This window comes from Crinia signifera, chromosome 12 (assembly GCF_055691185.1).
Source record: "Crinia signifera chromosome 12, ASM5569118v1, whole genome shotgun sequence".
Lineage (NCBI taxonomy): Eukaryota > Metazoa > Chordata > Amphibia > Anura > Myobatrachidae > Crinia > Crinia signifera.
This window is the reverse complement of record NC_139228.1, coordinates 4,140,687-4,167,799: the sequence shown is the minus strand read 5'-3', so window position 1 is coordinate 4,167,799 and position 27,113 is coordinate 4,140,687. Positions and strand designations below refer to the sequence as shown.

Here is a 27,113-nt window from a genome sequence, read left to right as displayed (position 1 = left end):
TTGAAACACTATCCCCGGTGGTGGGGTGGGAGGGGGGGTCGCATATACCGGCGGCCGCTGCATATGTAGCACCGCCGGGGGGGGGGGGGGGTCGGGGGGTCCGGTGGTGGTGGTGGTGGTGAGGTCAGTGCCTCCCCAGGCAATGACCTCACCGCACGTCACTGGTTGCACCCCTTCTATGGAGAGAGCAGCAGCACCTGTGGGTGCTTTACTGCAGAGTAACATGAGGAGAATGCGGCCTCAGTGAGAGCCCCTCACAGCACATGTGGGGAGTGCTGCCAGTCCCAGCAAGGCACCTGACAGAGAGAGAGAGAGATCGCAGTGTGAGAGCAGCAGTACTGAGTCCAGTGAGAAGGCGATGCCCACCTGTAGAGGTGCCCTAGAAGAGTCAAGAGAGGCCGTATCTGGGTGAGTGGTCTAAGTCACGCGGCATGCTGAGTAGCCCCCCATTGATAAGAGTCCTTGTTATGTATGAGAGACACAGTAACTTGTGATGTGTAGCACTACTGGTCCCAGGATGCCCTGGTATGTCCTGCTGTTTGCCATATTTATGCCGCTACAATTAAGTGATGTGCTGGAGGAGGTGCCCTGATGTACTGTAGCAGATGCGAATAATGTGCTGGAGGAGATGGCGTGATAAGTGACCTGATGTAACCGTTATGCTGTGTGCTGGAGGAGAGTGTTCAGAAGTTATCCCGGCTCTATCTCATCTCTGCTATATCCCGGCTCTATCTCCTCTCTGCTATATATCCCGGCTCTATCTCTGCTCTGCTATATATCCCGGCTCTATCTCTGCTCTGCTATATATCCCGGCTCTATCTCTGCTCTGCTATATATCCCGGCTCTATCTCTGCTCTGCTATATATCCCGGCTCTATCTCTGCTCTGCTATATATCCCGGCTCTATCTCTGCTCTGCTATATATCCCGGCTCTATCTCATCTCTATTATATCCCGGCTCTATCTCATCTCTGCTATATCCCGGCTCTATCTCTGCTCTGCTATATCCCGGCTCTATCTCTTCTCTATGTTCAACAAACTGTTTATTGCTGTTTTATGAGATGACCTGGCGCCCAATTCTTCCTGCGCTGCACTGACACCTGTAGTCCACTCCCACAATGCAACTGTAATTAAACTCCTGATTATTCAGGGGACCCCCTGGTACCTGTGCCGTACCCATGACCAGCTGGAGGACAGTAAGTGTGATTCACCATAGCCAGTGACTGCAGGTATACATACCTAGTGCCGGTGGGGTTTTACATGTGTTTGTGTATAGGGGGGCACACTGATTAAATTTAGGGTCCTTGCCATAGTGTGTAGGTGCTAGTTAGGGGAGATTGGAGTTTTAGTATCTTATTGTTATCCCTGGTTCCTACTAGTATTAATAAACTATAGATTAGCGCAATGTCATCTAAAGGGGACCATACACTGCTGTGATGTCTCGCTGCAGTGTACTGCCAGCCGATACACCATGAGCCACCCGGGACCTTCACGGGTGAGAGAGACGCATGCCATCCATCACAATCTGTTAGGATGGATGGCATGCAAGCCTGCTGCTGGGAGGGAGGTCCGAGGTCGGGTGGTCGAACAGCCAGCAGTTCCGACCACCTGGTCTGATGCGCATGGGATCAAGCACTGGACCTGAGGGGACATCAAACTGACCCGATTTGGGCCTGTTTGATGGCCCGATGGGTTCAAATCGACACCGTGTTCGGTGGCCTTCAGGTTACCTGAAAATAAGCATCAGCATCTTAATTTATTAAATCCATGATGGAGGGGAACCTCGCACTTAGCTGGACCACAGTATCCTATCTGCTTGTTATCTGGTGAGCACATCGATCACCGAGGATAAATAAAAAGAGGTAACCGTGTAAAAGAGGGAAGTCCCCATCTCCTGCCGCAGTGATTTCTCCCAGCCTACTTCTCCAACTTTATTTCTCATTTATGGTTCCATAATTGTAATGAGAAAGGGGCTAGTTTGCCACCTTAAAAGGAATTGATACGATACATTGTAATATACCTTTTATTGGGAATGTATTAAAATTGCAAAATATGACCAACTACATGAAACATAAAACATAGACAAGAGTGAAAATGTGCAAGGTGTAAAATGACTCGTACGGAGTCTCCATGTTTTTGTTACCTCCTAAATAGGTTACTCACAATATATTCTCTTTAATTATTACCCGATTGATGGCTGTATGGCCAATATTATATATGGGGGGAGAAATATGGGAGTACCACAGGGCCGGCGCCACCACTAGGCCACTGGAGGGTGGCAGTTTGGAGCAGGACCCCCTGGATGGAGTGAAATGGTGGCTTTGGAACAGCAGAGGACCTGGATTGCAGCAGGGGTAAGTTTCCCGCAGAGCTCTCTGGGGAATCCCCAGGTCCCTCCCGCGCTGCATCCCCGGCACCCCCCCCCCCACCCCCCACCCCCACCCCCGTCTGTCTCCTGCTTAGAGGTCACAATGTATCCCAGGGGCATGGTGCGGAGAGATCTTGGTCAGATGCGTGATTACAGATGAAACGCGTCTATACTTCACCAGGGAGCAGTCAGCGTGTAAGAGCATCAGGTGGGTTGTCCTCAACTAGAGACCGACGTCATAGGATCAGGGGCTTCCGGTGTCCTCCTTTATGTTTCCGTGGGTGCCACCACAGAATACGTGCCAGCCGAATCATCCTAAATCAGACAAAATGCTATTGTCAATTGCTAAACGCATCCAACAACTTTCACTGCCTGTTCCATTATTAGTATAAACTGCTTTTAGGAGTCCATCATATTCTTATTACCGGGGGAATCTTTATATAAATAAAGCAAAATGTATATATAGGATGGTGGTTTCGTTTAATCGAGGGCCAAGATGTTCTCTTGGGGTTGGTACATTATCTCCATCAAAGGCTTAGTACATAGACCCCCTAGATCATTTCATGCCCCATAGTAGTGCCCTAGTTCGTTTCATGCCCCATAGTAGTGCCCTAGTTCGTTTCATGCCCCATAGTAGTGCCCTAGTTCGTTTCATGCCCCATAGTAGTGCCCTAGTTCGTTTCATGCCCCATGGTAGAGCCCTAGTTCGTTTCATGCCCCATAGTAGTGCCCTAGTTCGTTTCATGCCCCATAGTAGTGCCCTAGTTCGTTTCATGCCCCATAGTAGTGCCCTAGTTCGTTTCATGCCCCATAGTAGTGCCCTAATTTGTTTCATGCCCCATAGTAGTGCCCTAATTTGTTTCATGCCCCATAGTAGTGCCCTAGTTCGTTTCATGCCCCATAGTAGTGCCCTAGTTCGTTTCATGCCCCATAGTAGTGCCCTAGTTCGTTTCATGCCCCATGGTAGAGCCCTAGTTCGTTTCATGCCCCATAGTAGTGCCCTAGTTCGTTTCATGCCCCATAGTAGTGCCCTAGTTCGTTTCATGCCCCATAGTAGTGCCCTAGTTCGTTTCATGCCCCATAGTAGTGCCCTAATTTGTTTCATGCCCCATAGTAGTGCCCTAATTTGTTTCATGCCCCATAGTAGTGCCCTAGTTCGTTTCATGCCCCATAGTAGTGCCCTAGTTCGTTTCATGCCCCATAGTAGAGCCCTAGTTCGTTTCATGCCCCATGGTAGTGCCCTAGTTCGTTTCATGCCCCATGGTAGTGCCCTAGTTCATAGGTTCCCAAACACGGTCCTCAAGGCACCCCAACAGTCCAGGTATTAAGTATATCCATGCTTGGCCACAGGTGACTTAATTAGTAACTCAGTCAGTCTGATTTAACCATCTGTGCTGAGCCATGGATAGACCTAAAACCTGGACCATTGGGGTGCCTATGAGGACCATGTTTGGGAACCTCTGCCCTAGTTCATTTCATGCCCCATGGTAGTGCCCTAGTTTATTTTATGCCCCATAGTAATGCCCTAGTTCATTATGTGCCCACATTGCGCGAGTTACCATTATGTAACATCCCAACACATATGCTAACTGCTGTGCCCTAGATTGTATTCGCAGACAACCATATGAACCGGGTGCTGGCGAACTGGGCTGCCCATGTCTCTGGGCCCCATAGCAATGGTAACCCTTGTACCTACAATAGATGAGCACATGCCAAAGGAAAAGTACTGGAACTATTCAGACAATTACCTCAAAATACTGACCCCAGATCTATAAAACCTTGCAGTATATGTCTATGCGTCCGTAATGTATACTTGTGGTATATGTCTATGCGTCCATACCTACGTAATGTATACTTGTGGTATATGTCTATGCGTCCATACCTATGTAATGTATACATGTGGTATATGTCTATGCGTCCGTAATGTATACTTGTGGTATATGTCTATGCGTCCATACCTACGTAATGTATACTTGTGGTATATGTCTATGCGTCCATTGCGTCCATACCTATGTAATGTATACATGTGGTATATGTCTATGCGTCCGTAATGTATACTTGTGGTATATGTCTATGCGTCCATACCTACGTAATGTATACTTGTGGTATATGTCTATGCGTCCATACCTATGTAATGTATACTTGTGGTATATGTCTATGCGTCCATACCTACGTAATGTATACTTGTGGTATATGTCTATGTGTCCGTATGGTATACTTGTGGTATATGTCTATGCGTCTATACCTACGTAATGTATACTTGTGGTATATGTCTATGCGTCCGTAATGTATACTTGTGGTATTATGTCTATGCGTCCGTAATGTATACTTGTGGTATATGTCTATGCGTCCATACCTACGTAATGTATACTTGTGGTATATGTCTATGCGTCCGTAATGTATACTTGTGGTATATGTCTATGCGTCCGTAATGTATACTTGTGGTATATGTCTATGCGTCCATACCTACGTAATGTATACTTGTGGTATATGTCTATGCGTCCATACCTACGTAATGTATACTTGTGGTATATGTCTATGCGACCATACCTACGTAATGTATACTTGTGGTATATGTCTATGCGACCATACCTACGTAATGTATACTTGTGGTATATGTCTATGCGTCCATACCTACGTAATGTATACTTGTGGTATATGTCTATGCGTCCATACCTACGTAATGTATACTTGTGGTATATGTCTATGCGTCCATACCTACGTAATGTATACTTGTGGTATATGTCTATGCGTCCATACCTACGTAATGTATACTTGTGGTATATGTCTATGCGACCATACCTACGTAATGTATACTTGTGGTATATGTCTATGCGTCCATACCTACGTAATGTATACTTGTGGTATATGTCTATGCGTCCATACCTACGTAATGTATACTTGTGGTATGTCTATGCGACCATACCTACGTAATGTATACTTGTGGTATATGTCTATGCGACCATACCTACGTAATGTATACTTGTGGTATATGTCTATGCGTCCGTAATGTATACTTGTGGTATATGTCTATGCGACCATACCTACGTAATGTATACTTGTGGTATATGTCTATGCGGTTATACCTACGTAATGTATACTTGTGGTATATGTCTATGCGTCCATACCTACGTAATGTATACTTGTGGTATATGTCTATGCGTCCATACCTACGTAATGTATACTTGTGGTATATGTCTATGCGTCCATACCTACATAATGTATACTTGTGGTATATGTCTATGCGTCCATACCTACGTAATGTATACTTGTGGTATATGTCTATGCGACCATACCTACGTAATGTATACTTGTGGTATATGTCTATGCGGTTATACCTACGTAATGTATACTTGTGGTATATGTCTATGCGACCATACCTACGTAATGTATACTTGTGGTATTTGTCTATGCGGTTATACCTACGTAATGTATACTTGTGGTATATGTCTATGTGTCCATACCTACGTAATGTATACTTGTGGTATACTGTATGTCTATGCGACCATACCTACGTAATGTATACTTGTGGTATATGTCTATGCGACCATAACTACGTAATGTATACTTGTGGTATATGTCTATGCGACCATACCTACGTAATGTATACTTGTGGTATATGTCTATGCGTCCATACCTACGTAATGTATACTTGTGGTATATGTCTATGCGTCCATACCTACGTAATGTATACTTGTGGTATATGTCTATGCGACCATACCTACGTAATGTATACTTGTGGTATATGTCTATGCGGTTATACCTACGTAATGTATACTTGTGGTATATGTCTATGCGACCATACCTACGTAATGTATACTTGTGGTATTTGTCTATGCGGTTATACCTACGTAATGTATACTTGTGGTATATGTCTATGTGTCCATACCTACGTAATGTATACTTGTGGTATATGTCTATGCGACCATACCTACGTAATGTATACTTGTGGTATATGTCTATGCGACCATACCTACGTAATGTATACTTGTGGTATATGTCTATGCGACCATACCTACGTAATGTATACTTGTGGTATATGTCTATGCGTCCATACCTACGTAATGTATACTTGTGGTATATGTCTATGCGTCCATACCTACATAATGTATATGTCTATGCGACCATACCTACGTAATGTATACTCACAGTTTTACTGGTAGAAGCTGATGAGCACGAAAGAGAAAAAAAAATGGGATTAGCATAAAGTTAGACCATGTGACATGTATCTATATATACTGTGTATATATATATATATAGGCAAAGAAGCAGACAGCGGCACTCTGGGAATTTTCAAAAATGTATATTAGTACAAAAATAGCATACCAACGTTTCGGGGCATAAGGTACCCCTTTGTCAAGGTGAACAGTGCAGTAGTTACTGGCTACTGCACTGTTCACCTTGACAAAGGGGTACCTTATGCCGCGAAACGTTGGTATGCTATTTTTGCACTAATATACGTTTTTGAAAATTCCCAGAGTGCCGCTGTCTGCTTCTTTGCCTACTCCTGCACAACTGTTCCGGAAGGCACCTGGGTCCCTGACCAGCTGGGGGAGTGCCAGGTCAACACACAGACCTTGAGTGTATATATATATATATTGCCAGCCTGTTGCCAGCTATTGTACCAAGTGCCGGTCGTCACCCATCGATAGATAGATATATATATATTCATTCATTCTCTATAGCATAACCAACACGCTCCCTTGGCAGTACTGTCCAAAGCTGGACTTTTTTCTTTGTACAGCTAAATAATGTTATCAATAATTTGCCAACTTTGGACAATCTCCCTAATTATGCAGCAGACCTCATTTGTCACCTGTCAGGAGTGCAGACTAGGACTGTCAATCATTTACAGAAAAGCAAAAAACACATAATATATGTAGCCACAATAATAGCAGTGCGTAATGAGGCTGGCTCCTCCCCTGATCTCCTGCCTCCTCGTAGGCGGGCCTTTTCCCACACTCATCTCCAGGATTGGTTGGTTATATCTGATAGTTAGGCACAGTTACCTGCTTTTGTGTCTCCCGGAGCTCTTTTACTTCTATATTTCCAGGCAAGGAGGACACAGATGATGATTATAACCGCAACGGATCCGTAAATGGCCCCAAATAGTATAGGCAGTGGGAGCCCTTTCTCTATAGGGGAACAATACAAGAGAGTGTTCGTGTTGTAACTGATTGAAGGTTCCATGGTGTGTAAGGGCAGGAGAAGAAGAGGAGCGAGGATGAGATACTATACATTTCTACATTTTTATACTTTCACAACTAAATGCACCCCAATTTGTTACATTCTAGTGAAGTGAGTCATGGGAGTCCCATGCTCAAATGCCAACACTGATACTGGAAAAATCATGAAAATCAGATCAACCTTTTCATGTCCCAACCTTGTTCATGTATGAGCCTGTGGAATGGTTTTGGGGGGTATAGGTAGGCGTGGTCTCACCTTCTATCTGTACATATAACACATTAGTACTCTCCTTCCGGACACTGTCACTGGGGGTTCTAACGTCACAGGTATAATTCCCAGAATGCACCGGTTCCGCTGACGCCACGCTGTATGTGCCAGATGCACTGAAGTTCTGCACACTCCGCCCATCTCTGTAGAATGCAAACTCCAGCTGTGTAGAAGATTTGCCGCAGTAACGCATTGCGTCACACGTCAGGGTCATCTCCTCGCCCTCCACTACTGGCGAGGGACTAATTATTATTCGTGGGTGATTGATCAGAGCTGGAAGAGATGAAAGAAATACAGAAAGGATAATACAAATCCTACACAGACATCCTGTTATAGAAGTCTGGTAAAAACAAAGCAATTACACATGTTTGGGGCTGCTGCGCCCCCCCCCCCCCCCTCCCTGGTTTACAGTCCCCTCCATATGCTGCAGCAGCCCCCACCCCATCTTTGTGTATGTATGGGAGTGGCCTGGTGTTAATGTGGGCATGCTCTGATAGAATATGGGCGTGTGTAAGTATGGGAGTGGCCTGGTGTTAATGTGGTGTAGTACTGCTGAAACCTGCTGGATAGAGGCGTTTCCAGCCAGTGTCCTGACCAGGGCCGGCGTTACCCACTCAGCAGCTCCTGCAAAGCAGGGATGCGCCATGCTGAAAAGGCGCTGTCTCCCTCCCTGCTCTGCTAAAGCTGCCTCATCCTTCACTGTCACTGCTTCCTGCATGCCGCCCGCAGCGCCTGCCTGACAGCGGGCAGGCGGCAGTATAAAGAGCTGCTCCCTGCCCCGCAAGTGCACACAGCCTGCGTGCCGCCCGCAGCACCTGTCTGACAGCGGGCGGCAGTATGGAGAAGCTGAGCAGCTCCCTGCACCGCGCACACACTGTCCTCCTCCTTCTTCCGACGTGCCCCCTCTTCCTCACGGACAATTGCGCTGAGGCATGTAGCACTATCTGTGAATGCCTGGATGACATGTCATGTCCAGATCTGCCCCTACCCATTGCTTCCTGCGCCTGTCAGCTGTCAATCAAATGACAAACAGGCAGCAGCACCGCCTCCCCTTCCTTCCCTCTTCTCAGTGTGCTGTGCCAGTGCCACTGCCAGTCCCCAACACTCCGTCCCCTCTATCTCCTCCCCTCTTCTTCCATCTCCCCTCCTTTCGCCCTCAGTCACGAGAGGGGTGTAATGGCGTCCTCCGCGTCCTGCCTACGCAGATAGAAGAGGAGGGACTGCACAAGAGTTAAACAGCAAAAGAACAGTGAGTCTTTTATTACACATGTTTATAACAAATTTTTTAATAATTGTAGATTTTTTTTTATATTAATTTAGACACTTTTTAAATAATGGGCTGGATTATGTGCCTAAATGTGGCCATACATGCTACAATCGCAGGGGCAAACGCAGGATTCTCAGAAGGGGGTCTCCGGAGATGGACACTTAGGTGACCCAGTATATGCCGGGTCAGTTAAAGTATTATATGTAAATGTATTAATAATATATATATATATATATCTCATACACATACAGGGGCAGCAACAGCAGTGTAGACCCCTGGGCATAGCAATGTATTGGGGCCCCTACCGAACCTCCAGCGGTAGGGGTGGGGGAAGCTTTGATGTCCCACGGGTGGTAGGGGATATTATATCAATCGCTCAGCATGTAGGGCCTGGATCAGTAATTTCCACTAATTACCCCTTTACTGCACAGATGGTGGGAGATTGGGGGGGAGAAGGGGGCATTGGGCTGAATGAAGGGGCCCTGATACATAACTTCCGGGGTGGTAGAGGATGTTTAATACGCAGAGGAGGGGTGTATGGAGTGGGCTTATTATTCTTAATTTTCTGGTGGGAGGACAGCTTGCTTGACTGCAGATATCTCCAGTTCCCGGAAAAAGATTTCTTAGATTTTAATTGGAATTTAAAAAATAGAGAATCCCACCTACCAAATGGTATTGGGGACTAGGGGATCAGAGTTCAGGAGGCAGAGCAATCTGCCAACGAGAATATAAAACTACATACCAGGTGTGTGGAGCTGGAGCAGTAACCAGCTGCTGGAAGGCTGATATCTCTGGTTCTGGGCGCAGTAGAGACAAGCTTCTAGTGTCCATCAAAGGGGGAGAGTCCCAGCTTTAGGAATGTACCCTCAGAAAAACTCTAAGTCAGACAGAACCTGAAATATCTGACTGGGAAGAGCAATTAACAGGCTTGGATGGGGACCACTGCTTTGAAGTCAGATATCTCCGGTTCCCAAGGGCCGATATTAAAAATTCTTATACCCATGGAAAGAGGGGACACATTTAGCTTTCAGCCTAGGGTCCTTAAGACTCCTGGGGGGGTTTCTGGGTACTCAGAAACCCCCCCCCCTGCGTGCGCTACTGAATCCGGCATCGCACAGTACAAAAAGTATGTGCTGCACATACTTTTTGTACTGCTTTCGGATCGCATCACATTGCATGTATGCCGTGCGATGCGATCTAGCACATAACATATGCGATTCTCACAGCGTGTATGGGCACCTTTAGTGCCTGCAACATTTTGCGGACACAGCACTGAGATGGTGTATGCATACATGTACATGCACCCGAGATCCTCCATAGGATCGCATGTTGCATACGCTTCCACAATCGGGCTGCAGCGTGTTGCAAAGGCAATATGAAAGGACGCAAAATGTATGGTTTGCAGGAGGGCGCCGGACACCCTAGCACCGGCCCTGGTCCTGACTCTACCCTCTATACAGATATATAATCTCAGTGTCCCACACTCACCTGCTACCCTGATGTCTGTCCTGGGACTCTTCCTCATTATGCCGCTGGCCGTCCTCACCTTACAGTAATATTGGACATGGCTGTGTGTAAATATGGGTGTGGCCTGGTGTTAATGTGGTGTAGTACTGCTGAAACCTGCTGGATAGAGGCGTTTCCAGCCAGTGTCCTGACCAGGGCCGGCACTACCCACTCAGCAGCTCCTGCAAAGCAGGGAGGCGCCATGCTGAAAAGGCGCTGTCTCCCTCCCTGCTCTGCTAAAGCTGCCTCATCCTTCACTGTCACTGCTTCCTGCACGCTGCCCGCAGCGCCTGCCTGACAGCGGGCAGGCGGCAGTATAAAGAGCTGCTCCCTGCCCCGCAAGTGCACACAGCCTGCGTGCCGCCCACAGCACCTGTCTGACAGTGGACGGCAGTATGGAGAGGCTGAGCAGCTCCCTGCACCGCGCACACACTGTCCTCCTCCTTCTTCCGACCTGCCCCCTCTTCCTCACGGACACCTGCGCTGAGGCATGTAGCGCTGTCTGTGAATGCCTGGATGACATGTCATGTCCAGATCTGCCCCTACCCATTGCTTCCTGCGCCTGTCAACTGTCAATCAAATGACAAACAGGCAGCAGCACCGCCTCCCCTTCCTTCCCTCTTCTCAGTGTGCTGTGCCAGTGCCACTGCCAGTCCCCAACACTCCGTCCCCTCTATCTCCTCCCCTCTATTTCCATCTCCCCTCCTTTCCCCCTCAGTCACGAGAGGGGTGTAATGGCGTCCTGTCTACGCAGATAGAAGAGGAGGGACTGCACAAGAGTTAAACAGCAAAAGAACAGTGAGTCTTTTATCATACATGTTTATAACAAATTTTTTAATAATTGTAGATTTTTTTTTTTTATATTAATTTAGACACTTTTTAAATAATGGGCTGGGTTATGTGCCTAAATGTGGCCATACATGCTACAATCGGGCATCGCACAGTACAAAAAGTATGTGCTGCACATACTTTTTGTACTGCTTTCGGATCGCATCACATTGCATGTATGCCATGCGATGCGATCTAGCACATAACATATGCGATTCTCACAGCGTGTATGGGCACCTTTAGTGCCTGCAACGGTTTGCGGACACAGCACTGAGATGGTGTATGCATACATGTACATGCACCCCAGATCCTCCATAGGATTGCATGTTGCATACGCTCCCACAATCGGGCTGCAGCTTGTTGCAAAGGCAATGTGAAAGGGCACAAAATGTATGGTTTGCAGGAGGGCGCCTGGACACCCTAGCACCGGCCCTGGTCCTGACTCTACCCTCTATACAGATATATAATCTCAGTGTCCCACACTCACCTTCTACCCTGATGTCTGTCCTGGGACTCTTCCTCATTATGCCGCTGGCCGTCCTCACCTTGCAGTTGTATTTCCCAGAATCCTCCAGTTTAGCAGGGTACAGTGTGTACGTATAAGAGGCGCTGAATTCCTGCACAATATGGTCATTCCTATAGAAAGCAAATTCCAGATTTCTGGGAGCTGGGATCCGGACGCTACAGAACATCGTTACATCATCGCCTTCTGTTACTTGGTACCCAGGGCCTACTATTTTCAGTGATACAAACATAACTGAAAGAGATGAAAATACATATACTGAGAACCGTGTAACAATGCCGCTTATTGTTCCCCCCCCCCCCCCCCATATTCCTGGGCCTGCCAGGGTGGTGCGATATAGTCACATGACATGACCTACATGTTCATGCCTGGGCACCCAGCTAAGCATACGCACTGTGTGCCAAGCACCATCATCACCACCCTAGTTAATCACGTATACCTTTAGTACGTGTATTTCTATGGAATAACTCTGAGTGCCAATGGAACCTATTACCCTATCTTTACTTCTCAAGGAGGATCTTCAGAAGCAGAAGAATAAACGGACATTCTTGTAACCTACCTTTTATGGTACGGCCTCATCTACATGATTTATGTTTGTGGAGCACGGCAGCCGGGACTAGTGGTCCAACAGGCTACACGTTTCCGGTAGTACAGTCAAGCCCCCGGAAGTAGGTGTGGGGTCTGTACGAGTCCTAACAGTGGAGACCCTGTATTCTCCCCTTTCTCTGATATCCTTGTAATGATGTGGATGGGAAGGAGGAGGAGAGCGGATGAGCCACTAATGAATTAAACACCCAGCCAGACCGTAAACTGGAACGCGGCTTGCGTTCCAGTAACCGGAAATAGGGCTAATTCTTAATAAATAAACTCTTTTCACAAAATAAATCATATTTTACACATATATTTTTGAATGAAATGTTGTTTATACGGTTTAATAGGTCTGCCACCTATTTTCCAAGTGTTTTTTAATTTACTTTGATCAATTGGGTAATTAATTTGTGTTGCACTTCCTGTATGTAGGTATAAAAACCCTAACCAGACATGGGGCAAATATTCTTTTGAAAAAGTTGTCAGCTTTAGACCACGAAACGCGTCAGCATAAGCCTTATACTTCCTATCTGGACTTTTTAAACAAATCTACTACATACCCCGCTGGGACTGCTAACCCCACCTATTGTCCGGGTCCACCTTCCTCCACTGGAATCGGGACACCACCACCTGCTCAATCTTTTGGGTGTCTCTTTCAACTGCCTGTGAAGCCTGCCCCAATCAAGGAGGACAGAGGTACCATCACACAGTGCCAAGAACCCTGCCAGGTTTATGGATACCCACCAATACAAGTTCCATTAACATTTGAAAACAAGGAGGACAAAAACATCTTTGGGACCGATATGGACACAAGCGGGAGATTCTAAGTAAATCGCTCAGTCCAGGATTGTAATAATTCAGTATTATTTTTTCATTATTATAGACTTACTAGTAAATGCTATAATTTGTGATACCCAATTGATCTTTTTATTTTATTATATATTTTTTATATTCTTTTTAGCGCTCCACTTTTCTTCTTTTCTTGTTGTATATTGTGTTTTAGGGGGTTGGGATCATTTGGTCTATTGCATTATGGTCGAAAGTCATTAGGTCGAATCCATTAGGTCGACATGCTAAAAGGTTGACATGACTCTAGGTCGACATGGGAAAAGGTCGACATGATTCTAGGTCGAAAGGTCATTAGTTCGACAGGTCATTAGTTCGACAAGGTCATTAGTTCGACATTGTCTATGTCGACATTCACAAGGTCGACATGGGGCTTTTCAGTTTTTTTACCTGAATGTCAACACAGTCGACATGGACACAGTTTAAAGTGCACTGCATCCCCTCGCAACGCTCGCTGCGCTCGCGATGCGTCGGGCACGGTGCCTCGCTACGCTCGGCACACTATTTTATTCTCCCACCACACCCTAGTGGATGGTAGGGCATGAAATACCGCCTGTCGGCACATGTTGGCTCAAAAAACAGTGAAAAACCCCATGTCGACCTTGTGAATGTCGACATAGACAATGTCGAACTAATGACCTGTCGAACTAATGACTTTTCGACCTAGAATCATGTTGACCTTTTCCCATGTCGACCTAGAGTCATGTCGACCTTTTAGCATGTCGACCTAATGGATTCAACCTAATGACTGTCGACCATAATGCAGTAGACCAAATGACCGCATCCCGTTTTAGGAATTGGCTATTCCTTTGTGTGAGCTGCTTATTCACCCACATCCCATTTCAAGGCGCCCACTCTTTACCTTTTGGTAAATACCCCAATTTTTCATTATTTATATATAACCCCTGGGAGTGCTGCAGTTGGACTTGAGCACCCAGAGGCTACTAATAACTTCTACACAAATAAGGAGAGAGATGGACAATGTCTTTTAACATTCCAGGAAGAGAAACTACACCTCCCAGGAGGCCACTGTAAAAAGGGGGAGGAGCTAAAAATGGATCTGTGGGGTAGATTTATTATAGCGGCACCTATCGCGCCGCTATAACAGTTCCTGCTTCGCCTCATTAGCGAGGCGAAGCAGGAGGGGACACCGACAAGATCTATTAAGATCTTGCCGCCGGAGTGGGGGAGCGCTAACTCCCCCCTCCGGCGATGTCCCTCCTGGAGACAGCGCATCAGTTAATACTGATGCGCCGTCTCCTTCCCCCCCGGCTGGCTCACTGCGCATGCGCGGGATCTCGCTAGTCTCGCGAGATCCCAGCGCAGCTCAGCGCCAGCAGCAGGGACAGCGCTGTCCCTGCTGTTAGGCATAGGGCATCGCCGCCTGCAGCTGGCGAAGTCGACAGCTGCAGGCGGCGGAACGGTCAGCGATGCTGACCGTTCATAAATCTGGCAGGAGGCAGGGGCGCAGTGCAAAATATCGCCCCTGCGCTATGCCTCCTGCCCCACACCGCCGGCGTTAGAGTAAACGCTCGGCGGGTGTGATAGATCAGGGGAAGCGCTATCCCCTGCTATAACGCATGGGGATAGCGCAGATTCCCCTGATCGCCATATAATAAATCTACCCCTCTGTGTGGGAGGACTGGAATCCCCCAGTGCATGAGGGAGAGGAGATCACAGAGTATCCAGAGAGAGAGACTGTGCTGTGTGAGAAGTCCAGGGGAGGGAACCCACCCAGTACAAGAAGGCACAATATTCTTGATATAGACAGAACTCACAGTTTTGAAGAAGGATTCCAGAGCCAGGGGGAGTGCTGTGAACTGACCGTGAGGAGCAGCAGGGAGAGGTTTGCTTGCACCTCTGAGGAAGTACACATTGCAAGTCAGCCATCTTGAATGAGAATCAAGTTCAAGTCTTGTGATCCCCACGTGTGCAGATAAGTAATACCCTTTTTACACCAAAAACCCTGGTCGGACCCTGGTCTTTGAATGCTGGAGTATCCAGGGTCTGACCCTGCTTTATACCCCATTTACACAGCACTTTGACCTGGGTCGGACCTGGGTCTGCACCATTTACACTGAACCTGGGTCAGCCCTGCCTTAAATAATATGTATATATTTATAGAAATATATAATATATATATATATATATATATATATATATATAATATTTAAGGCAGGGCTGACCCAGGTTCAGTGTTTTTTAGGGGGTAGATGGGGAGTGCTGTCCCCGGGTGCTGGGAGGAGGGGGGTCCCTGCGGCTGCTGAGGGGAGGGGGGTACCTGTCAGCCTGAGGTCGGAGCTCACTCAGCGGAGGAGATGATGTTCCAATGTATGATTTTCATATAAAATTACAAAAGCTGCATTTAGTAGCCCCAGTTAAATACATGTGCCAAGTTGGCTTCTGCAGCACACAGTGTGTCACAGCGTATTAGTACTGGGCAGGGGGTTTCCCGAATCTCCCCCTGGTGTACTTCCAGAACACTCCCCAGAAGAGAAGCCGTGATTCGGGTGGAGGCACTGCCAATAAAGTTCAGAGGTGAGATACACCTACATCATCCGGTACATATATACCCTCACTCCGCATATTACAGAAGGGGGTGTTACCAGTGTCGTAACTATAGAGGGTGCAGGGGATGCAGTTGCTATGGGGCCCGGTGGCTTGGGGGGCCCGGGACCTCAGCAGGCATTCCCCTGCACCCTTTTCATTGTTTTCTGTTACCGACTCGCGTACAATGGTTGCGCCGCTGTACAGTGCCCTCCTTCCGCGGCGCAGCTGAAGTGCCTGCAGCACTGCCACTACTAGACCTGGTTAATGGGTTGAAACCCCACGCTGGGTAAGCGGAAGTAGGTGACCTGGTGCAGGGAGAGTGGAGGAAGGAGACATGGCACTGATTAGTTGCAGTAGGAGCCCCAGCGCCGTGTAAGCGGAGGAAGGAGCCCCAGCGCCGTGTAAGCGGAGGAAGGAGCCCCAGCGCCGTGTAAGCGGAGGAAGGAGCCCCAGCGCCGTGTAAGCGGAGGAAGGAGCCCCAGCGCCGTGTAAGCGGAGGAAGGAGCCCCAGCGCCGTGTAAGCGGAGGAAGGAGCCCCAGCGCCGTGTAAGCGGAGGAAGGAGACCCAGCATCAGGAGAGAGGAGAAAAGAGATCCTGCATCTCTTTTCCGGTTAGAGAAGCTAGCTGATCCTGCGCCCGGTGAGAGAAGATGATCCTGCGCCCGGTGAGAAAAGATGATCCTGCGCCCTAGTGAGAGAAGGTGATCCGGCACCTGGTAAGCAGAGGAAGGGGTGAGCAGAAGAAGGAGACACGCTGGTTATGTACACTGGAAGTCCCGGCACAGGTTACCTGCAGCAGGAGACCACAAGTGCAGCTAGTATGTGAGGATTAGGAGGGTTAAAATGACTACATGCTCTCCCTTCTCCCCATTTCTCTACTATCCCTCTGCGCCTCTTCTCCCCCTCCCCACTTCTACCACCCCTCCGTCTCTATTCCTCTCTCTGCCTCAACTCCCTTTCCTCTTCTACCCCCTCTCCTCCCCTACCCTCTCCACCTCTACCTCCATCTTCTCCTCTATCTGTCCCTCTCCTCCTCTGCCACCCCTCTCCTCCTCTATCCCTCCATTCCTCTTCTACCACCTCTCCTCCTCTATCCCCCTCTCCACTTCTTCTGCCATCTCCTCCTCTATGCCTCCCTCTCCTCTTCTGTTACCCCTCTCTTCCTTTATTTCCCCCCTATCCTCTCCTTCTCTATTCCCTTTCTCCTCTCACACTCTCCACCCCACCTCTTTCCCCCCCTCTCTCTCTCTTTCCTCCCTCTCAATCACTCACTCTGACAGTCTAACTCTTCACTAACATCTGGAGGGCCGGTGTTGCCGAGCCCTGGTCTAACTGATGCTCTCTCTCGCCTTGACAAGCTTGCTCTCTCACTCACGGTCTCTCCCAGACACTCTCACTCTTTCTCCCCTTTTTCTCTCTCCCACCCTCCAACATTCTCTTTCATTCCTGCTTGCACCCATCCCTCTCTTGCTCCTCTCCTCTTCTCTCTCTGACACCCTTTTTCTCTCATTTCCTCTTGTGCCATGAAACCCTCTCTCTTTCCCTGACCACCCCTCTCTCCCTCTCTTTATTGCTCCTCTCTCTTTTGCTCTCAGTCTTACCCAGACTCCTTCTTTGGGGTCAATTTAATTCAGCGCACCGTGAATAGCACAGTGAGAGCGCTCCCAGGAGCTATTCAAATCGGCATGCTGCTATGCCCAAGTTGTGTATTTCTGCTCATATCCCAGAAGTGGTGTGAGCAAAAATATCTGTGCAATGCTGTTTTGTGCCCTAACATGGCTCAAACAGCATTGCGGCAAAATGCTAGTACTTGCCCTAAACACCAGCGAGTACCGGCATTCTTCAACCTAACAGCGCGCTGATTTAAATATCCCCGGGAGCTTCCTCCTAGCGCTATTCACAGTGCACTGCATGTCTCTCATTCTCCCATACTCTCTCGTTTTCCTGCCTAAAGGGCAATGTAGGGACAATGGTGGGAGGGGGCCCATTCAAGATGTTGCTATGGGGCCCACAAAGTACTAGTTACGCCTCTGGGTGTTACATATATCATACAGAACCTACCTCTAACCTCAGTGTAGGTAGCAGCGGAGGTTCTGCCTCTTTCAATGGAAGGAGAAGTCTATTAGGCATGATAGTCCAAGCACAGTAATTATGTGTGCACCAGTGCAGTCACCCCTATCCAAGGCGGTGACACCAAATTAGCAGAGCTGTTCACCTGTTTGGGGTCATCATTTGGGACGGTGTCATGGGGCAATGCTGATGGATGACGTGCGCTTAATGGTTAGCATTACGGTCTCACAGCGCTGAGGTCATGGGTTCCATTCCCACCATGGCCCTAACTGTGCAGAGTTTGTATATTCTCCCTGTGCTTGCGTGGGTTTCCTCCGGGTACTCCGGTTTCCTCCCACAATCCAAAACTATACTGGTAGGTTAATTGGCTTCCAACAAAAATTCACCCTAGAATGTCTGTGTGTGCATGTACATGTGGTAGGGAATATAGAGTGTAAGCTCCACTGGGGCAGGGACTGATGTGAGTGTTCAAATATTCTCTGTACAGCGCTGCGGTATATGTGTGCGCCATGTAAGAAACTGCTAATAAATAAATAAATGCGTGACTCATCCACTTTTCCAGTGAGAGGCTGCCCAGCTACTCCCATAGCGCTGTGCATGAACAGAATGGGGGCGTGACACAGCATCCCTAGTGGGCGTGGCTTTGCAGATATGAGGCTATGCATGAGAAAAAAGCTTTGCGGAGTATAGAACTGGATGGTACTAGTATTCCACACTCACCATTGACCTTAATTTGTAAATAATTACTTTCCTTCCACACACCGACGCCGAGGTTCCTCACATAACAGATATAATACCCAGAATGCACCAGCTGCGCTGCCGGAACGCTGTATGTAGCGGATGCACTGAAGTCCTGCACAACCTGCTCATTTCTGTAGAAAGCAAACTCCAGGTCCATAGTATTTATTGTCGTCACCGCATCACTGGTATAATTCCCATAATGCACCGTCTGCGCTTGTGGACCGCTGTTGGTGCCAGATGCGCTGTAGTCCTCCTCACTCTCCTTAGTATAGAACAAAGGTAATAGCAGTGATCTGGAAGATCTGGCCCGGCTGTGTACGGTGTCACAGGACAGGGTCATCTCATCGCCCTCTATTACTGGTGACCCATTGTGACTTATTTCTGGCGTACTGAACAGATCTGTAAGACAAGACCATACAAAGGCTGGGTACGGTGTGACATGTGGGTCATTTACAGCAGGCAAATGCTACATAAGTATGCAGACCTCTCGTTGCACTCCGTACCGTCTCCCCTCTGCGCCCTCCCACCCCCTGCTGCCTCCTATCACAACACACTGCCTCCCCTCTGCTCCACCCCCCCTCCTACCTCCCTTCACTATATACTGTCTCCCCTCTGCTCCATACCACCCCTTGCTGCCTCCACCTATTATGGCCCTCCCCCTCTACATATTGCCTCTCCTCTGCTCATCCCACCCCCTGCTACCTTCCCCCACTACATATTGCCTCCCTCTTGCACCATCCCACCTCCTGCTTTACCCCACAACATGCTGCCTCTCCTCTGCTCCATGCCACCCCCTACTTTCTCCCCCACTAAACACTACCTCTCCTCTGCACCATCCAACTAGTAATATAGTGTAAGGTATAGTGGGGTCAGTAATATAGTGTAGGGTATAGAGGGGTCAGTAATATAGTGTAGGGTATAGAGGGGTCAGTAATATAGTGTAGGGTTCAGAGGGGTCAGTGATGTAGTGTAGGGTATAGAGGGGTCAGTGATGTAGTGTAGGGTATAGAGGGGTCAGTGATGTAGTGTAGGGTATAGAGGGGTCAGTGATGTAGTGTAGGGTTCAGAGGGGTCAGTGATGTAGTGTAGGGTTCAGAGGGGTCAGTGCTGTAGTGTAGTATATAGAGGGGTCAGTGATGTAGTGTAGGGTATAGAGGAGTCAGTGATGTAGTGTAGGGTATAGAGGGGTCAGTAATGTAGTGTAGGGTATAGAGGGGTCAGTGATGTAGGGTTCAGAGGGGTCAGTGATGTAGTGTAGGGTTCAGAGGGGTCAGTGCTGTAGTGTAGTATATAGAGGGGTCAGTGCTGTAGTGTAGTATATAGAGGGGTCAGTGATGTAGTGTAGGGTTCAGAGGGGTCAGTGATGTAGTGTAGGGTTCAGAGGGGTCAGTGATGCAGTGTAGGGTATAGAGGGGTCAGTGAGGTAGTGTAGGGTGTAGAGGGGTCAGTGATGTAGTGTAGGGTATAGAGGGTCAGTCATGTAGTGTAGGGTTCAGAGGGGTCAGTGATGTAGTGTAGGGTATAGAGGGGACAGTGCTGTAGTGTAGAGGGGTCAGTGATGTAGTGTAGGGTATAGAGGGGCCAGTAATATACTGTAGTGTAGTGTCACGCGCCGCAGCGGTGGTGCACGGCGGGTAATGTACTCACCCGGCCATGCCCATCGTCGGCTGGCGTGCATCGGCCTCCATGACAGGGGTGGGGGCAGGCAGAGGTCCGGCAGTGTTGGATGGCAGCATGGGAGTCTGCGGCGTGGTCCCGCTCTTAGGCTATAGAGGCCAGGAGACCAGCGCCGCCATCTTGCTTGAGGGCAAACAGGGGATTGGGCCAGGTCAGGTGTTTCCACCTGTTCCACTGTGACAGCTAATGGCAGCCGCCCTCTATGCATATAGGGGATCTGCCTAGGCAGCTCAGTGTCAATACTGTGCCGTGCACTTCCTGGAAGGCTCCTGACTTATCGTGCCCTTGCTATTCCCGCTGTGTCCGTCAGCTTGCTATTGGCCATAGACCCCATCGCTTCATTCCAGTCACGCTGGTCGCCAGCTCCTCCCTGGAACTCCTGGATTCCCAACTCCGGTCCCGCCTCTGGAACGCTCAGGAATACGCTTTTAGAATCTTTAGGTCTCATTCATTCCCCATAACCAGTGTTCCCTCTAAGCTGTGCGCACGTGTGCCCGCACACAACTCGACGAGCGTGCACACAGACATGACAACAGAGCGCACAAAGCAGTAGTGGTCCCTTTTTGCAGTTGTGGACTCAATTAATATGTTTCACCCATTAACTACATTGTGTGCTGTGTTTTGAATGTTTACATGTTTAATATCATTTTGAAGTAAAGTTAACACAAATGCTGAACGTCATTTTCCAGTTATATATGTGACGCACAAAATTTTAAATTTCCTTCCAAAGTTGCACATCCAAAATCTTTTGCCGCACACAGACTTCGTAAAATTAGAGGGAACATTGCCCATAACTCTTTCAGTCACCGGATCCATCATTGTTGCCATCTTTCCACTTCTTTATCTGGACATTCATTATCATTGTTATCTGGACTCTGCAGAGACTTTATCTCTTCTACTGAAGCACTCTAAAGTATCTTTCAAGTATTTAGCAAATCGCTATTATTATTTTGCCTGCCTCTTTCTCAAAGAAGTATTTGAGTACCTGTATGACATCATTTATTAAACCTGCTCGTTTTAACCCTACTGCTGCTGCCTCGTCTCCAGTCCCTGAGCATCACACGATCCCATCTGAATCTTCAACCGTGACAGTGTAGGATATAGAGGGGACAGCGCTGTAGTGTAGGGTATAGAGGGGTCAGTGAGGTAGTGTAGGGTATAGAGGGGTCAGTGATGTTGTGTAGGGTATAGAGGGGTCAGGGATGTAGTGTATAGAGGGGACAGTGCTGTGGTGTAGGGTATAGAGGGGACAGTACTGTAGTGTAGGGTATAGAGGGGTCAGTGAGGTAGTGTAGGGTATAGAGGGGTCAGTAATGTTGTGTAGGGTACAGAAGGGTCAGGGATGTAGTGTATATAGGGGACAGTGCTGTGGTGTAGGGTATAGAGGGGACAGTGCTGTAGTGTAGGGTATAGAGGGGTCAGTGATGTTGTGTAGGGTACAGAAGGGTCAGGGATGTAGTGTAGGTTATATAGGGGTCAGGGATGTAGTGTAGGGTATAGAGGGGTCAGTAATGTAGTGTAGGGTATAGAGGGGTCAGTAGTATAGTGTAGGGTATAGAGGGGTCAGTAATGTAGTGTATAGAGGGGTCAGTGATGTAGTGTAGGGTATAGAGGGGACAGTGCTGTAGTGTAGGGTATAGAGGGGTCAGTGATGTAGTGTAGGGTATAGAGGGGTCAGTGATGTAGTGTAGGGTATAGAGGGGTCAGTGATGTTGTGTAGGGTGTAGAGGGGTCAGTGATGTAGTGTAGGTTATATAGGGGTCAGGGATGTAGTGTAGGGTATAGAGGGGTCAGTAATGTAGTGTAGGGTATAGAGGGGTCAGTAGTATAGTGTAGGGTATAGAGGGGTCAGTAGTATAGTGTAGGGTATAGAGGGGTCAGTAATGTAGTGTATAGAGGGGTCAGTGATGTAGTGTAGGGTATAGAGGGGACAGTGCTGTAGTGTAGGGTATAGAGGGGTCAGTGATGTAGTGTAGGGTATAGAGGGGACAGTGCTGTAGTGTAGGGTATAGAGGGGTCAGTGATGTAGTGTAGGGTATAGAGGGGTCAGTGATGTAGTGTAGGGTATAGAGGGGACAGTGCTGTAGTGTAGGGTATAGAGGGGACAGTGCTGTAGTGTAGGGTATAGAGGGGTCAGTGATGTAGTGTAGTGTATAGAGGGGTCAGTGATATAGTGTAGGGTATAGAGGGGTCAGTGATGTAGTGTAGGGTATAGAGGGGTCAGTGATGTAGTGTAGTGTATAGAGGGGTCAGTGATGTAGTGTAGGGTATAGAGGGGTCAGTGATGTTGTGTAGGGTGTAGAGGGGTCAGTGATGTAGTGTAGGGTGTAGAGGGGTCAGTGATGTAGTGTAGGGTACAGAGGGGTCAGTGATGTAGTGTAGGGTACAGAGGGGTCAGGGATGTAGTGTAGGTTATAGAGGGGTCAGTGATGTAGTGTAGGGTATAGAGGGGTCAGTGCTGTAGGGTATAGAGGGGTCAGTGATGTAGTGTAAGGTATAGAGGGGTCAGTAATATAGTGTAGTGTATAGAGGGGTCAGTGATGTAGTGTAGTGTATAGAGGGGTCAATGATGTAGTGTAGGGTATAGTGGGGTCAGTGCTGTAGTGTTGGGTATAGTGGGGTCAGTGCTGTAGTGTAGGGTATAGAGAGGTCAGTAATATAGTGTAGGGTATAGAGGGGTCAGTAATGTAGTGTAGGGTATAGAGGGGTCAGTCATGTAGTGTATCGTACAGAAGGGTCAGTCATGTAGTGTATAGAGGGGTCAGTGATGTAGTGTAGGGTATAGAGGGTCAGTGCTGTAGTGTAGGGTATAGAGGGGTCAGTCATGTAGTGTAGGGTATAGAGGGGTCAGTCATGTAGTGTATCATACAGAAGGGTCAGTCATGTAGTGTATAGAGGGGTCAGTGATGTAGTGTAGGGTATAGAGGGTCAGTGATGTAGTGTAGGGTATAGAGGGTCAGTGATGTAGTGTAGGGTATAGAGGGGACATCGCTGTAGTGTAGGGTATAGAGGGGTCAGTTAGGTAGTGTAGGGTATAGAGGGGTCAGTCAGCGGCGTAACTATAGCACCGCAGCCCCCGCCACCGCGGGGGGGCGCTGTGCATGTGGGGGCGCCGGGGGCTGCGGTGCTATAGTTAACCCCCCCCAATCCCCCGCAGACTTACCTATCGTGCTGGTCCCGGCGGCTCCGTTCTTCTGCTGAGGACCACCACAAAATGGCCACCCCCATATAGCACACAGTTCTCTGAAACTGTCTGCTGTATGGGGGCGGCCATTTTGTGGTGGTCCTCAGCAGAAGAACGGAGCCGCCGGGACCAGCGCGATAGGTAAGGCTGTGGGGGATTGGGGGGGGGGGGGGTTTGCATAGGCGGCGAGGCGGCAGGGCAGGGGGGTAGGGGTGCTTGGCTGGGCGGCGGCGAGGGGGGGCGCCCCCCCCTAACGGCTGGGGGGCGCCCAAAACATAGCTACGCCACTGGGGTCAGTGATGATGTGTAGGGTATAGAGGGGTCAGGGATGAAGTGTAGGATATAGATGTAGAATAAAGCATGCAATCTGTATTTATTACAAATATGACAAAGGTCAGAGGTCAGATATGCCCTGCCCCATGTATCAGTATGCTTTAACAGAGGTATTGTAAAGGGGGGACACCAAAGCCCACTCCCCCCATCCTGGTCATACTAGCATCGGCCCTGCATATGATCTCAGTATGCCACACTCACCTGCTACCTGTATATATAATTCGTTACTACTCTGTCTCTTCCCATGGTTGCCGCGGATCCTGACAAGACAGGTATATGGCCCAGCATGCTTCTGCCTCACTGCTGGAACACTGTATGTATCCGATGCACGGAACTTCTGCACTGTATCCCATGAGCGGAGGAATGCAAACTCCACCATTGCAGCCGGTCTGGCCGGGTTACGTTTTGTGTTACAGCTTAGGGTCAGCTTATCGCCCATAATCAATGATGAGTTATTAGTTCTTATTTCTGGGACAGCAAACAGTTCTGGAAGAGATGAGAATACATATTACTGGGTACGGTGTGCCATGTGGGTCATTTACAGCCAGCACGGAACCTTGTGTCCTGTTGTACCATTGTACACTAATATGTACTGTACATAACAGCGACTCCAATGGTTCAGCCAGAACAATTCTTTGCCCATTACGTTCCCTATATCCAGGGATGCCGCTGTGCATCGAATGGTTATACCTCATGCACAGGCCGATAGGTGCCTCTCTCTGCTGGAATAGTGCCCACTTTCATGTGCGTGTACCTACCTGCCCATCACCAGGTGAGTAACCTACCTGCATAAAGGCAATTTCAGAGGTCAGCATACAGGCAGGGTCTGAGGGAGCATAATACCACCATCTAGTATGACATATTCATATTACTATGCACCCAACAATAACCCTAATAAAGAGTAAGCATGATAATAATATTCTATGTATTTCTCTCCTCCATCAGTACTGCACATTCCTTGCTAGTCATACTATAACAACCTCATCTCTTCCCTTGTCTTTCAAATGCCATCACCCCTGTGGCACTGTCACCTCTCTCCTCTGCCAACCTCCCCTCCCCACTCTCTGCCCACCTCCCCTCTTCACATTCTGCCCACCTCCACCTGCCCTACCCTCATTCACTCTCTGCCCACCTCCCCTACTCCCTCCTCTGCTCACCTCCCCTCCCCATTCTCTGTCCACCTCCCACTCTCTGCCCACCTCCCCTCCCCACTCTCTGTCCACCTCCTACTCTCTGCCCACCTCCCCTCCCCACTCTCTGCCCACCTCCACATCTCCTCTCTGCCCACCTCTCCTCTCTGTCCACCTCCCCTCCCCACTATCTGCCCACCTCTCCTCTCTTCCCACCTCCCCTCCCCACTCTCTGCCAACCTCCTCTCCCCACTCTCTGCCCACCTCCACCTCCCCACTCTCTGCCCACCTCCCCTCTTCATTCTGCCCACCTCCACCTGCCCTACCCTCATTTACTCTCTGCCCACCTTCCCTACTCCCTCCTCTGCTCACCTCCCCATTCTCTGTCCACCTCCCCTCCCGCTCTCTGTCCACCTCTCCTCTCTGCCCACCTCCCCTCCCCACTATCTGCCAACCTCCCCACTCTCTGCCCACCTCCACCTCCCCACTCTCTGCCCACCTCCCCTCTCTACTCTCTGCCCACCTCCCCTCTCTACATTCTGCCCACCTCTACCAGCCCTCCCCTCATTCACTCCCTGACCTCCTCCCCTACTCCCTCCTATGCCAACCTCACCTCCCCACTCTCTGCCCACCTCACCTCCCCATTTTCTGCCCACCTCCACCTCCCCACTCCCGCTACCCCCTCCAGCGATTTGCGCCCCCCCTCCCTCAATTCACAGCCCCCTCCCGCAATTCGCAGACCTCCGCGACCCCCCCCCTTCCCGCCATTCACTGCACCCCCCGCACGATTCACTGCACCCCCACGCCCCCCCCCCATGATTTGCGGACCCCCCTCCCGTGATTCACGGACCCCCACAACCCCCCCCTCCTGCAATTTGCGAACCCCCCCATCCCGCAATTCACACACCCCCCCCTCCCGCGGGACCCCCGCGACCCCCCCTCCCGCAATTTGCGGACCCCCCTTCCCGCAATTCACACCCCCCCCCCCGCAATTTCTGCAGTCCTCTTTCCCCCCCCCGCGATCCCCGGACCCCCATGCCCCCCCCACCCCCCGCAATTTGCAGACCCCCTTTCCCGCGATTCACCCCCCCGCGTGATTCCCGGACCGCCGCGCCCACCCCTCCCACAATTTGCGGACTTACCAGGCCCCCTTCCCGCAATTCCCCCCCCAGCGGACCCCCGCGACCCCGCTCCCGCATTTCACAGATCCCCGTGAGAATGGGGGATCCTGTAACGCCACAAGAAGGTGCCGCCCCTGGTGGACAATCCGACCCTGGCTGCCGCGCTGCAGGTTCCCCCACTGCCAGAAGTGTCCCCACGGTCCTCTGCACCTGCGCCACAACTTTTATCAATGTCTTGCCCACATACCACTATTATACAGCCTCCTGCTCTCATGCACCCTCACTCCCTCCCAGTGGGAGGAGACGCTCACCCACTGCCGGGAGCTGCATACTGTCCCCCACCCTCCTCCGGTTCTAGGGATGCCCATCGACCATCAATGATTTCTAATCATCTATGGTTTATGTTGAATACTTTTGCCATCGATGTGGGAGGACCAGATGGTTTCCTTACATCGATGGCAAAGGAGAACCGATATGGTTTCAAATTTTTTAAGGTGCCGCGACACGGAACATAGCTCCGCCCCTCCACACCCGGAAGTCCCGCCACCGAGTTCTGATTGACCCATGGCCTATTTAGTCAGATATAATGGATGACCATCGATAGCTACAACAATCGATGGTTATCCAAGTAATATTTTATTACTATCGATGACCGGGTACAAAATTGCCATAACAGAATTATTCAACCAGTCACTAGCTACTGGAGTAATCCCAGAGGACTGGAAAACAGTGAATGTAGTCCCACTGCACAAAGTGGAAGCAAGAAAGAGGTAAGCAACTATCGACCAGTGAGCCTCACATCAGTAGTAGGGAAATTGATGGAAACACTCTTAAAACAAAGAGTTGTAGAATATCTCAAAACCAGCAATTTACAGGATCCAAAACAGCATGGGTTTACTGGGGGAAGATCATGTCAAACAAATCTTATT

At 49.1% G+C, this 27,113-nt stretch overlaps 2 protein-coding genes across 2 annotated transcripts in view; one reads left to right on the top strand and one right to left on the bottom strand.

The window, feature by feature from the left end:
• The window catches only part of LOC146049768 (angiopoietin-related protein 5-like), a 104,053-nt gene extending 91,504 nt beyond the window's left edge, over nucleotides 1-12,549 (top strand). The window contains exon 7 of the mRNA XM_083166385.1: nucleotides 12,457-12,549. Within this exon, the coding sequence (XP_083022511.1) occupies nucleotides 12,457-12,498 (42 nt within the window). The 3' untranslated portion in view covers nucleotides 12,499-12,549. The remainder of the gene's footprint in view (nucleotides 1-12,456) is intronic.
• FCRLA (Fc receptor like A) overlaps nucleotides 2,433-27,113 on the bottom strand; it is a 72,842-nt gene continuing 48,161 nt past the window's right edge. Inside the window, exons 7-13 of the mRNA XM_083166377.1 lie at nucleotides 24,135-24,419; nucleotides 18,719-19,138; nucleotides 11,909-12,178; nucleotides 7,809-8,093; nucleotides 7,376-7,501; nucleotides 6,516-6,532; nucleotides 2,433-2,681 (exon numbers count right to left, since the gene is read on the bottom strand). Of these exons, the coding sequence (XP_083022503.1) occupies nucleotides 2,634-2,681; nucleotides 6,516-6,532; nucleotides 7,376-7,501; nucleotides 7,809-8,093; nucleotides 11,909-12,178; nucleotides 18,719-19,138; nucleotides 24,135-24,419 (1,451 nt within the window). The 3' untranslated portion in view covers nucleotides 2,433-2,633. The remainder of the gene's footprint in view (nucleotides 2,682-6,515; nucleotides 6,533-7,375; nucleotides 7,502-7,808; nucleotides 8,094-11,908; nucleotides 12,179-18,718; nucleotides 19,139-24,134; nucleotides 24,420-27,113) is intronic.